Genomic DNA, 12272 nt, shown 5'->3' on the forward strand with positions numbered 1-12272 from the left:
ATAGGCTACACTAACATGACATTTAGATGGTTCATTTAACTATTATATATGATGTATGTTGTTTTTTTTGGGGGGGGGCGGGGTTGGTTAATGAAAGTGTTCCAAAACGAGACATTAATTTCTTGATGACCTAATATATATATGTAGGCTTTTGGATAGGCAGTAAAATTCTAAAAAAAAAAAAAACAATAGGTGGGCAGTTTACATGTGAGATTCATTGGAGTTTAAACATTTGTTTTTCTTTGTAAATTACACTAAATAAATGTTAGAAAGTAACCAACTATGAACTCTAAAATATTTCTGAGCTAAAAATTATTGAAGTCAAATCAGAATTATCATTTTTACTTAAATTTCACATGCATGTGTGCACTCAATTGGTCATGATAGGATTAATCTGAAAGTTTGAAACTATTTTTAAGAGAATTTTCCTCATTTTTGGCAGTTACATAACACATTACTATAGAGTAATCATAATGACCACTTTTGACTTAAGCAGAACCAACATACTGTGATAGCATGGTATTTATCAAGTTTAGGAAGTATATTAAATTCCATTTTTATTATATTTAAGTGACTTTAAAACACTGCACATGAACTGGTTTATGGTCCACTAACATATAATATTAAGAAAGATACATTTAATGGAAATTTTATGAGCAACATTGATCATAAAAATCAATACATAGGGTCATGTTTAGTTTATACATCATTTTACTTTAACAATGGTTAAACAATTCAAATACATTTACATATAGGGGTTGGACAAAAAAAAACAATAGTAGCACCCAAAAAAAAAAAAGTGTTTTAATAACATGTGGTTCCAACTTTGGCTGTTAGAACTGCTTCAATTCTTTACAGCAGGACATCTGCAAGTCCCTGAAAGTTATGTTGACGAATTAGGTTCCATTTTGATACAAAACATGGTGGTCTCATTCATTCATAATATTCTTCCAACTACTGTTACATTTACCTGATGAGACTTAAGGAATAAGCACCATACTTTGATATTATATTTGTGCAATTTGGTTCACTAAACTATGTGTTTGTGTGCATTTTGTGGTTTACTTTTGCACTAAAACAAAATTTCTATTCTACAAAACAGTGAGCTCAAATTTTGTTCTTTTAACCATAAAATCAATAACGTTCTTCACCAAGTAAGTGACTCCTGAAGTTTGATTAAGAACTGCTTTCTAGAACTGTTATTATGTGAAAAGTAGATATTTACATATGGATGTACAAATAAACATACAAAACAATCACTGCATCCTTCCCAACCAATTTGGTCAGGGAGATAAAAAATTAATGACATGTATTAAACTAATTTACATGTAGTATGCTAACCAAATAATGGATACATTTCCAAATATACAATGAATAAGGCCTACTGTATACAACTAAAAACATGTATTTTAGATGATACAAGAATAATATAGTTACATTTTTACTTCTCCATCAATGGTGCCTGCTGCAATTGCATCCCTGGCTGGATGAAAACAAATATCCACAACAATACTATCTATGTCAATATCTACAGGTGCTTTAGACACTTTTGGATCTGTCAGGACTTTTGAGGCTAATTCAGTCATTCTAATGACCTGCAAACAGAAAATCCTGTTTTTGAATGTTACTTGATATGGTATATGAATACACCACATGCTTCTTCCTTCTTGTAGTATTATAATATCTATCCTGGACACATTCTTTGTTCTGAAAAAGTGATGGTCTCACATAACACATGGTCAAGAAATTTGATATGTTGATCTTGTTTCAAGTTACCTTTGTTGTTCTTACCTTGGTAGAACACTGCCTAATATGGCAAATTGTGTAATTATGTCAACAGTAGTGTCCTTCAACATCTGTACAGGTGTTATCTACAGATCACAGCTATATCTATACTGTAATGACCAGTCAAATGGTTAGCACATGCCACTCTAGGTAATTGCAAGGTCTCTTGTGAACTGAGGAATATTGTATTTAGTCAGTTTGGAACTTCTTCATCTTGTGTGGTATATGGTTTCATCTCAAATTGTCCAGTGTAATTATAGCTACAAGAATACAACTCTCCGTATTTGTGTTTCTCATAATAAAGAGTGTACATTTTTTAATACACTTTGAGTCCAGGTTATTACTTCATTTATATCAACTTAGTACGAGGTTTAACATTAATCTCTAATCAATATCTTGAGCAAATCTTCTTATTTAGTTCTGAAGTTAATCCAGTTTCACCTGGACATATCACAACAGTATTTATATTACAAAATGTTTAGTGTAATAGAAAACAAAACTTACAGTTAATTAAGTAAGAGAACCACATATGTAAAACCGCAGTAGTAGCTAGTAACTTAAAAGTTAATATAAAGACAGATGACAATTTGGCTCATTAACATCACCCCACAATCCTTCCTCCCCCCTAAAAAAATCAAAATTTTCATCAAAAGATAGATAAGTTACTAAAATCTATGATACAGATTGAACTAATGGAGACAATTGAATGATAGAGATAAGTTCCATTTAAAATCTATGTTTAGAATAATTCATAAAGGATGTTGTCATTAGCCAAGATCAACAGCATAACGACGAAACACTTAAATAACTTGAAAGCATAAACTGTCTTGATCAGTTGTTCTAATGTACTCAGAAGTGCTCTCCTCCCCCAACCATGTATTATGGCACACAACCAGCTTATCAATAATATTCACAATGAAGATGAATATGTGTGCCTTGAGCTAAACTAAAATAACTAACAGTTTGACAAAAGATGCTCGATTGCTATAGTTTGTTTGTTTCAGAATTTTCATGCAGAGCTAGAAAAGGGCTATTTGTGCATAGCTTTCCCTAATTTTTTTAACTGAAAGACTAAAGGGAAGGCATTTTGAGGAATTAAATTTGCATTATTTCTTCCTTCAGATGCAGGCATCTCTTGGCACATAATTATTTCTTTACATACATTATCATCTCACTACAAACACAAATAACTTCTATTAATAATAGTTTATGATTACTTTTCTACTTGTATTTTGTAGAACGTAAGGAACTTGTCTAAGCTTAAACTACAGTGTAACTCAACAGCCACATGGTATTGGATGAATGAGGTGTTATATTTTTGACAGATTTGTAACATACAGTTATGTTAATTACTGTAAACATGCAATACCATGATATGCTTAGCCTCAATATAATAAATACCAAACTGCTGAGTTATGTAATGAGGTTCCCATTAGTAGTTTCTTCATTAATATTGCTTATACAGGTAATACCACATAGGCAGCAATCTATTGGTGTTTGATTGGATTCGTCACTCAGCATGCGAGCATCACTTGTCCAGTGTCTTTATGCTAAAAAGTTTCTGGGATTACTTGATGTGCCTTTATTGAGCTAGTCAAAGCTATTGTCAACAACTGTTACAGAATAAGATCATCAAAGCAATCCACTGGCAATTCATTGACTGTTCTTGTCTAATTGAAGAATAGGATTTGACCATCACTCTTATAGTCCTAGTTATATCCACAACATAAGAACACAATTCATGTAGGCTGAACAAATTATATTTATGTAACAAGTGTTGAACACAATGATTTCTAATATTAGGCTACTTTATATGTAATTATAGTTAATTTATTACTATATAATAAACACCTATAATTTACATGGTAAAACCCAGAGGTGAGCAAAATAGGACCCATCTAACGTTTCTGTCCTGCCCGCCATGACTCCCAGGAGTTGTGGAAAGAATATAATGGGGTGTTTATACAATCAATGTTAATGTCTTCTAATTAATACAATAGAAATTTGCAGCCCAAAATTGATGGAGTGTCCCCCCTGCAAAAGTTATTGCCCATAACCTGTAAGTAGTGTTACATAAACAGCTGCCCTAATCCCATTACTGTTTTTCTTATATTTAACTCCATAGTTACATGTTACACTTTGACAGATTTTATCTGTCTCTTTGAAAAGAACAAATTTAGAATAATTACATTGTAAAATGAACAGGGTTTAGTAAAAGTGGAGTTGTGATTTGTAATAGTAGTTTAAGCCTTGAAAGAAAATATTGCAAACAATGTAAGTGGTAGTTTGTTTAAAACATGACACTTATACTAAATTATTAATAACTGTGTATGTGATAATAGGTGATATGTACTGAATTAGATTATTTACCAACAAACACTTGCATCCAAACAAATAATGCTAGATTGGTCTCCTCACATAGTATAAGCTTCTTTTACATTATAAATGGAAACTATGAAAAAATCCTTCCTACCTTTAAAGAAATTGATCAGCTTAAAAATTTCTTTTTCTTCCTCATCAGTTAAAAATTCCTGTAAGATATGTCTCTTTTAGCAGCTCTCCATATTAAAGTACATTTTAAAATGACACAAAAAAAAAGTTAAAATATTATGTTGGAAAAGACAAAAAGCATACACACTTAATGCAAAAGTCACATTTTTTCCGAAGTTAACTTGGATACGAACAGCTTTCTTTTAGTGCCCCATTTTCACAAAGTCTTGCTTTAAACATATTTTATTGATTTTAATTTTTATGTTAAGATGCCTCCAAATACTTAATCCTAAAGGTTCTTTTTAAAATACTATATAGGACTAATACTATAATTGACTTCCTGATGTTAACCAATATGCATGCTCTTTGGATCAAAATTCATGTCAAGACTACTATAATCACTCTTACAATTAGACGTAACAGTCTAACATTTAGACTACAATGTACTACCTTTCAAGTGTGAAAAAGAACAACAAAAATCAGAATTCAGGATTATAATACACAAGACTAGATAATACAATTTACTTACAAAACCCAACATGCCAGGGAAGATCATACAATAAATTGGAAAAATACCAAGAAAATAGGACATGACCTACACATGTGAAAAATAAAAGAAGCCTTATACATCCACCTAAGTGATAACATGCTCAGTCAACCTAGTATATATACTCCTTTTGAAAACATCTAATATAATTGATTAAAATTCTCATGGAGAAGATTCCATTCATGTGGATAACAAACCACACTTCTGCCAAAACCCAGGATAGATTCCTGACCACTACCAACATAGAAATAGTCCTTCTCAGAATCTCAGGGCTTTCCTGTACTTGAAGACAACAGTATATTACTATATACTATAATTATATATATATATATATATACACACAAAAGTTACTAATTAATAATAATACTTAGGTGATTGATAGGCTACTAACCATGACAATAAACATGTACGTACTGTATACTCTTTGGCTTAATGAAATACTTGAACTTTATTTTGTACAGCTTGGAAAATACTTTGGTAGAACATACATGTATTGTATGCCAACAGTAATGGCAGATTACAAACATAATCATAATGACAGTATTCAATAATTTTATATTTACACATATTTTAACCTCTAAATAAAATTTTTATTCTACTGTTCTCTATTATATTTATACTAAACTGGAAATATCACACTCCTTTATACATTATTTTGCTCCTTATTTAGTTATTAGAAGTTTCACATTGTACAAGCATTCTATAAAATCTTGCATAATTATTATTGCCTGAATAATTTACCAAAATTGTGAGTTAATTGCATTCATACAAGTTGAAGTAATGTAGTAGAAGAGTATAAACTTCGGACAATTTATTATACTCTGACTGTGAGGTATAGATAAATGTCGAAATATTGACACCACCATGAACTCTTATTAATATCAAATTACTGTAAATACTTTAACAATAGTTTTTCCTTCATTTTAATTATTAGAATAATTTCAATAAACCTCGACCTCCTCCACTGTACTACGAGTACAACTCGACTCGTACTCGTAGTAAATTTCATATTCAAATTAATATACACTAACGTTTTTTTTACATGTTATTAATTCCTTATTTATCTAATGACACTACTTATATTACTAAATACTATTACTAGTTAGATGATAATAAACTAGGTTCTGTTCAATAGCATAAAAATCAGGTTCGGTATCATTATTCAACATAAATGACTAATGTAAATCACTAAATTTAAGTAATTATAATTTATATAAATTATAAGAAACAAGGGCCAAAGCATGAAATTCCTGAAAATTTCAGTCTTCCATATTTGAACTACATCGCAATTCAGAATCGAAAAAGAAAGAAACACATATAAATTACTTAAAAATGGTACATAAATTTTGTACATCATATTATTATTAGGACTTACATAAACTTATAACTTTTAGCAACCTCTTTTTAACAAATTCAAGTTTTATAAACACGCACTATTAAACTTTATCGCCCTCTGTAGGGCTCAAGAATAAAATATAATAAGTAAATTTATTTTGTATAATACTCAGAATATTATTATAAATTTGCATAAGACTATTGTTATACCTCAGAGATGGTACCTATTCAGTTCTCGTATTCCCTATTATAGAAGAGATAACATAAGGAAACCAAGGGACCATTTAATATTTTAAGGCTGACCTCGCACTCAAAACCTTGATAGAAGAGATCGAAAGAGGATACATGTGAGTCACTCAGGCAGTTTATTCATTTAGAAGCACGAACTGATTCCTCTGAACTTCACAATTGTGCAATCCCCTACATGTTACAAAGTAGTCTATTCAAACAAAAGACTCGCTCGCCGCCTGTGGTTACCTCTTTGACTTGTAATCAACTGTCTATTAATAAATCCTAAAATTCTATTAGCTTTACTACAGAAGCTAATTAACTTATATCAAAAATGAATTTGGAGCCTCGTATTGTCGTTAATGCCCATGTCGCTACGTCCGGACATGCTCTATCTGATGACCGAATGACAAAATCCCTCAGTGTAGTTTCCATTGCAAAACGCTCCGTCGCAAGGCTGTCATGTTCAAAGCATACAAGTCCAACCTGGTGGATTTCCATATTTCATCCACCGTACGAAGATGACGGTTTCCTAGTGCTTGTTTCAACAGTTCTATTGCACATATGTCCGTAGGCGTTGAGTCTGGGGACCTGACCGATTTGTCTTCCTCTACAACTGTTTGGGGATTGCTATTGTTAAACTAGAGGTATGACAGGAAGCCTACGTTGGCGAACTTAAACCTAAAAAATGTTACAAACGTAAAGTTAGTTTATTTAAAGCGAATGGCGTTTATTATTTTAACTGATTTGGCTCTGACACGGTTTATTTAAATAAAACTAAAGCACACCTGTAAAATGACAGACTTTGAGAACACATTAAGACAACACAAAACCTAATAAAGAAAATCGAGCATTTGAGGAACATTAAATAAATATTTATGGAATACCAACAAAAGAGTGTCCGTTCGAAGCTTCGATATTATTCAGTCATTCTTCTTCGGGACTGAAAGTATGAAAAAACACCTTATTTACAGAAACAAAAGCATACAATATACAAAGAACTTGTCCTTTTTAAAGGTCTGTTTTGAAAATAATGTTTACATTTATAATTTGATCTGTCAGATATTATTATATGTCTAGGGAATATTAAAGTCACTATATACATACATACAAAGTGTATATTTAACTCTAACACGTCCTGATGGGTGCATTCCGCCTCCAGGGTAAAATTGTGCCATTAATTAAATTTAAATATGTTATAAAAAATAAACATGTACTCATTCTTCCGTACATTAAACGAAAACCTTCATAATTGTGATATATACAACATAAATTTATTCAGTTAATTTCATATATTAGTTAAAAAACAAAAACGCAAATGTTGATTTTGAATTGACTTCAGCGCGCTTTTAGCGAAATCACTGGTGTTTGGGAATTTCCTGATTTTATTTTCCAAGTTTAATACGGCATGCGTAGCCACAAGGAGGAAAGTCGTAATAATTTTGATCAAAATAACGCTAATTTGCTTGTAAATTGAAGACAAACATAATTTTATCAACGTTTTGCCAGTCATTGTTTCTTAACCTCGGCTGCAACAGGATAGTATAACCACGAACGTTCAAGAAGTAATAGGATAGTGGTCTAAGCACGTAATGAAAGCTGTGTTTTCTGCTCTTTTGAGCTTTGTTAGGTGATGTGGTTTCCAGTTCAGAAGAGATTCGCTTATAAGTTGGAACAAAACGATAAAAGCTTAGCTTGACGATATGTTACTAAAAGAAATAATATTGGTGAACAACGTACGCTACAATGAATGTCCTGGATATTTTATAGCTTATCTTATAATTTTATACTCCATCTGAATTTTAATGTTACAGTATGATAGATTGTCTATTTGTTTGAATTTCGCACAAAGCTACACGAGGGCTATCTGTGCTAGCCGTCCCTAATTTAGCAGCGAAAGACTGGAGAGAAGGCAGCTAGTTATCACTACCCATCACCAACTCTTGGGCTACGAATAGTGGGATTGGCTGTCACATTATAATGCCCCACGGCTGAAAAGGCAAGGATATTTGGTGGGACGGGATTCGAACCCGCAACCCGCAGATTGCGAGTACAACACCCTAACCACCTGGCTATACCAGGTGCATTATGGAAAAAAAATATGTAGAACAAGATGAACTAGGCTTAGTTAAATCAATTCGCACTTGACTCTATGAAGTTTTGTTTCATTGACAAGGCCTCTGTGTTAGAGCTTTTTCACATTAGGTCTTATCGGCCTAAGTAACTATTAGAATGGGAAAGAGAATCATTGAAAAGAAATTAATAGAAAACGAGGTTAAGGCATACTAGTTATATTAAGCTAAATCTTCTGCTTAAAATAATTATTTAAAAACGTTGATTTATGTATAATCTTGATATGATAAGAAATATTTTGATGGTACATCAGTGACCGTAAACATAAACTACATAAATTTACATAAATAAATTTAGAGATTTTTATAATATTAAAATTTTATAGGAATGTTTCAAAAGAAAGTAGGAAAACATATAAAACAGTAGTTAAATTTCTGCAACAAAGGTAAGCATTCCTAATTGTTTCTTAAAAGATCACAATGAACCTGAATTTTCAAAGCTGCGAATTCATACCAATATCTATACATGTATTTAAAGCACAAACATCTGTGTCTGTTTGTTTGTTTAACTGTCTTATCCAACTACTCCTAGACCGTTCAGCCAATCTCAAACAAACTTTGCGAGATGATAGATTGGAACAAGGGGCATGTTAAAGGGAATTCATAACCTCCCCCACCCCCATTATTGCTGTTATGGAGCATTTATTATCTGTGACGAAAGTTAAAGTTAACTGAATTCATAGATGGCGCCACGCCCTTACACCAAAAAGTTTTATCAACTTTTCTATAATACAACATACACACAGTGTGGGGGGAGGCCAAACAAGCTTCTTATATATCTCAAAGAGTGCGCTAACACTCTCTATGGAAGAATTCAATGAAAAATATGGCTTCTACTATTGCAATAATACATAAATTCAGCTGAAGTTTCTACTGCAACAGCCACCATAAGTTATACCCACATTATACTTTGACCTGTGACCTTTCAACTTCGGCCTGTAAGACACTTCTGCAGCCAATGACCATCAATTAAGTAATCACGTGAACACTGTGGAAGGCCATTAAGAGTTGTGTATTGAAAGTGGGTAACAGAAAACCCCCATACCGTTTCTATTTTCTTCCTGACCATCTCACAGTGTATAAATATTGAGTTCTTAAAGCTCATATAAAACTTTTGGTGAGGTAATAATGAATACTGTAATAATAATATGTTATATTAAAAATAAATTGTGTGATAGTTAGAATTTTGTGTTATTTATCATAACATCCACCTCCCATTCTTTTAATTTCATAACTCGAAAAATGACGGGTACCTCAGTTTGACACATAGAGAGATATAGTATATTTTGCAGGAGCTGCATAAACTTCTAAAAATTTCTGAAGTTTGAAGCTATTTCACCCTTTTTTCCCCCACCCTTTCATACAGCGCTAAGTCTAGGGATTTATAACGCTAAAATATGGGTTTACATACCCATGGTGGGAACAGCACAGCTAAGCCCATTGTATAGCTTTGTGCTTAACTAAAAACAAACAAAAAATATTTTTCTCCACAATGGAATAAAACAAATGAAATAGCACTTACGTCGAATCGATGCACCCAGGTAGGATAGAGTTAAATAATGTATTATGTATATACAATTATTTATTCAATAAAAAAATTACCTGGATCTATAGGTAAGCTTCTAAATATGTATTTTTTGGCTTTGCTGTGAAAGAAGGGTTTAGATGATATGATTATTTATTGTTGTTTCACAAATACTACTTTGATGGCTCATACTTAAAAAAAACAACAATTCCTGGAACCTTACCCTGTTCTGATGCATTAGATATAGTAGATACATTTAATAGAATGTACAACTTAGCTGAAATAGCTATTAGGCTTGTCGTTTTATGATTTTATTATAATGCATCTTTACTCATGTATGTTCAGATGTTTTTAAATTTTAAATGCAGTTATGCATATCGTCATCACTTTCTTCTAAACTGGATTTCAAAATGTCGTAAACATAGGCTTATTGTTTCACACAGAAAAAGGTTACATATTGCATCTTGAACTTAAAGCAAGCGTGTACATGGATGGTTCTGTATGTATGGACCTTCAAACTTACAAATTGAATTATACCAAAGTTTAAGAAAAACTATTCTCGTTTATTCTGATAGTAATTTGGATGATGAAGCATTCTCATTATGGCAAGTCTCATCATACTAATGAAAGAGACAACAGCTACAAGTAAAATAAGATACCCCATTAATTATCATTAAAATTACCAATTATAATTTAAATATTCACCAATTATATAATCTTTCTTAAATCTGATCAGGGCTACCATTTTTTTCCAGCTCGTGTGATAATTTTGTGGTTAAGCTAAAAACTTCAAGTCATGGGACTTGCATAAGAGCACCAACTATTCCATCCAGCCTAATTTACAGTTTGTACTACTGTAGTGCTACTGAATTACTGTTCATGTTCCACACTAAATATTGTTTACCAGATGCAATATGAGAATCAACGTACTATTTTAGGATGTTGGTCAAATGAGAGTTTTTTTTTAATTTTATAAGAAAATTCTTCTGCATAATTAACAGTCTTTTTTTACACAAAATTTTCCACAGGTTAGTCTACTTTCTCTGCAAGTAAACATTACATAAAATTGGATATCAAACAGTACAAAATTTAATATTGCAGACTGAAATAATCAACAAATAGAAAACATAGAGCAACAGTTTAATGACCTTCATTACTGCCAATACTGAGATGAGTTTAAACACTAGTATAATCGGTTGGATATTGAACAAAGAAAAACAAGTAAACGCGAAAATCTTAATAATAGATCTCAGTCATCATTTCACATAAAATAAAGTAAAATTTAAATGACACCGCTCAGGGAAACCTAATATTGAAGGTAGTTTTCTTCTTAATTCACCATAAATCTCTTCAAATATTAGATAACTTAAATAAGAGGAACTTAGCCAAAGGTTTGTCGTTTGCTGTTTTACCTCCTTAGCTTAATACTGTTATTAATCTGATGCTTTTTGAAACACTTCTTCAACAACAACAATTTAACATACAAATCTCCTAATTCAAAACATTATAACCAATGTGAATAATTTACCTTTAAACTTTCTTCATAAATACAATCTTAACAGGAAACCCGATTACTATACATACATCTTAATGAAGTTTTTTAAAAGTATCTTCAACCTGAGCTAAAATACTTTCACAGACCAACATATCTACTAAATAGGGAACTAAGACATTATATATTTCTACTTTTGTTGAAAAAGACAACATAGTTTCTAATAGTACATCCGAAGACATTTGAGTTAGTGGTTCCCGTCCTGATAATTTATACGTCCTGTCCAAAACACACAAAGAAATGCCCTCATTGGAACTGTGATTTCGACCCCTGAAATTTTCAACTGTAAGTTGAATACATTTCCTAACGCATTATTTCTAACAAAATTCACATGTCCTGAATTCACAGTATGACACTTTCAGGTTTTCAGGTTTTTTCATACTGTTAATAACTTGATTTTTCCTAAACCTGGATTTATGTAGAGTCCCTATTTACTATTGTTATTAAATATCTATAAGAAGCTGCTGTAATGAAGTACAAAAGACTAGTCACTAATCTTGAAAAACATTGTTTAATAAATTGCCCTTTCACAGTAAAGTTCATGCATTACATTCGATATAACATTAATAACACATTTATTATTTGTAACAAGCAAGACCGAGCAGCCTTTTTTCTTAAATATTTTACTGTGTATCATTCCAACATTAAATCCATCGTTAAATTTGCCATTTTGAACAC

At 31.6% G+C, this 12272-nt stretch overlaps 1 protein-coding gene across 3 annotated transcripts in view; it reads right to left on the reverse strand.

Annotated features, from left to right (window-relative positions):
- LOC106457575 (WD repeat-containing protein 55-like) overlaps positions 1-6274 on the reverse strand; it is a 23831-nt gene extending 17557 nt beyond the window's left edge. Inside the window, exons 1-3 of one of the 3 annotated variants that reach the window (XM_013917015.2) lie at positions 6198-6254; positions 4259-4316; positions 1438-1595 (exon numbers count right to left, since the gene is read on the reverse strand). In XM_013917015.2, coding sequence (XP_013772469.1) covers positions 1438-1586 — 149 coding nt within the window. In that variant the 5' untranslated portion in view covers positions 1587-1595; positions 4259-4316; positions 6198-6254. Of the gene's footprint in view, positions 1-1437; positions 1596-4258; positions 4317-6197 lie in introns of all 3 variants that reach the window. The other 2 variants (XM_022383609.1, XM_022383600.1) reach the window with 2 other exon arrangements.
- Between the last annotated feature and the right edge of the window lie 5998 nt (positions 6275-12272).

This window comes from Limulus polyphemus, unplaced genomic scaffold (genome assembly GCF_000517525.1).
Source record: "Limulus polyphemus unplaced genomic scaffold, Limulus_polyphemus-2.1.2 Scaffold17, whole genome shotgun sequence".
Classification (NCBI taxonomy): Eukaryota; Metazoa; Arthropoda; class Merostomata; order Xiphosura; family Limulidae; genus Limulus; species Limulus polyphemus.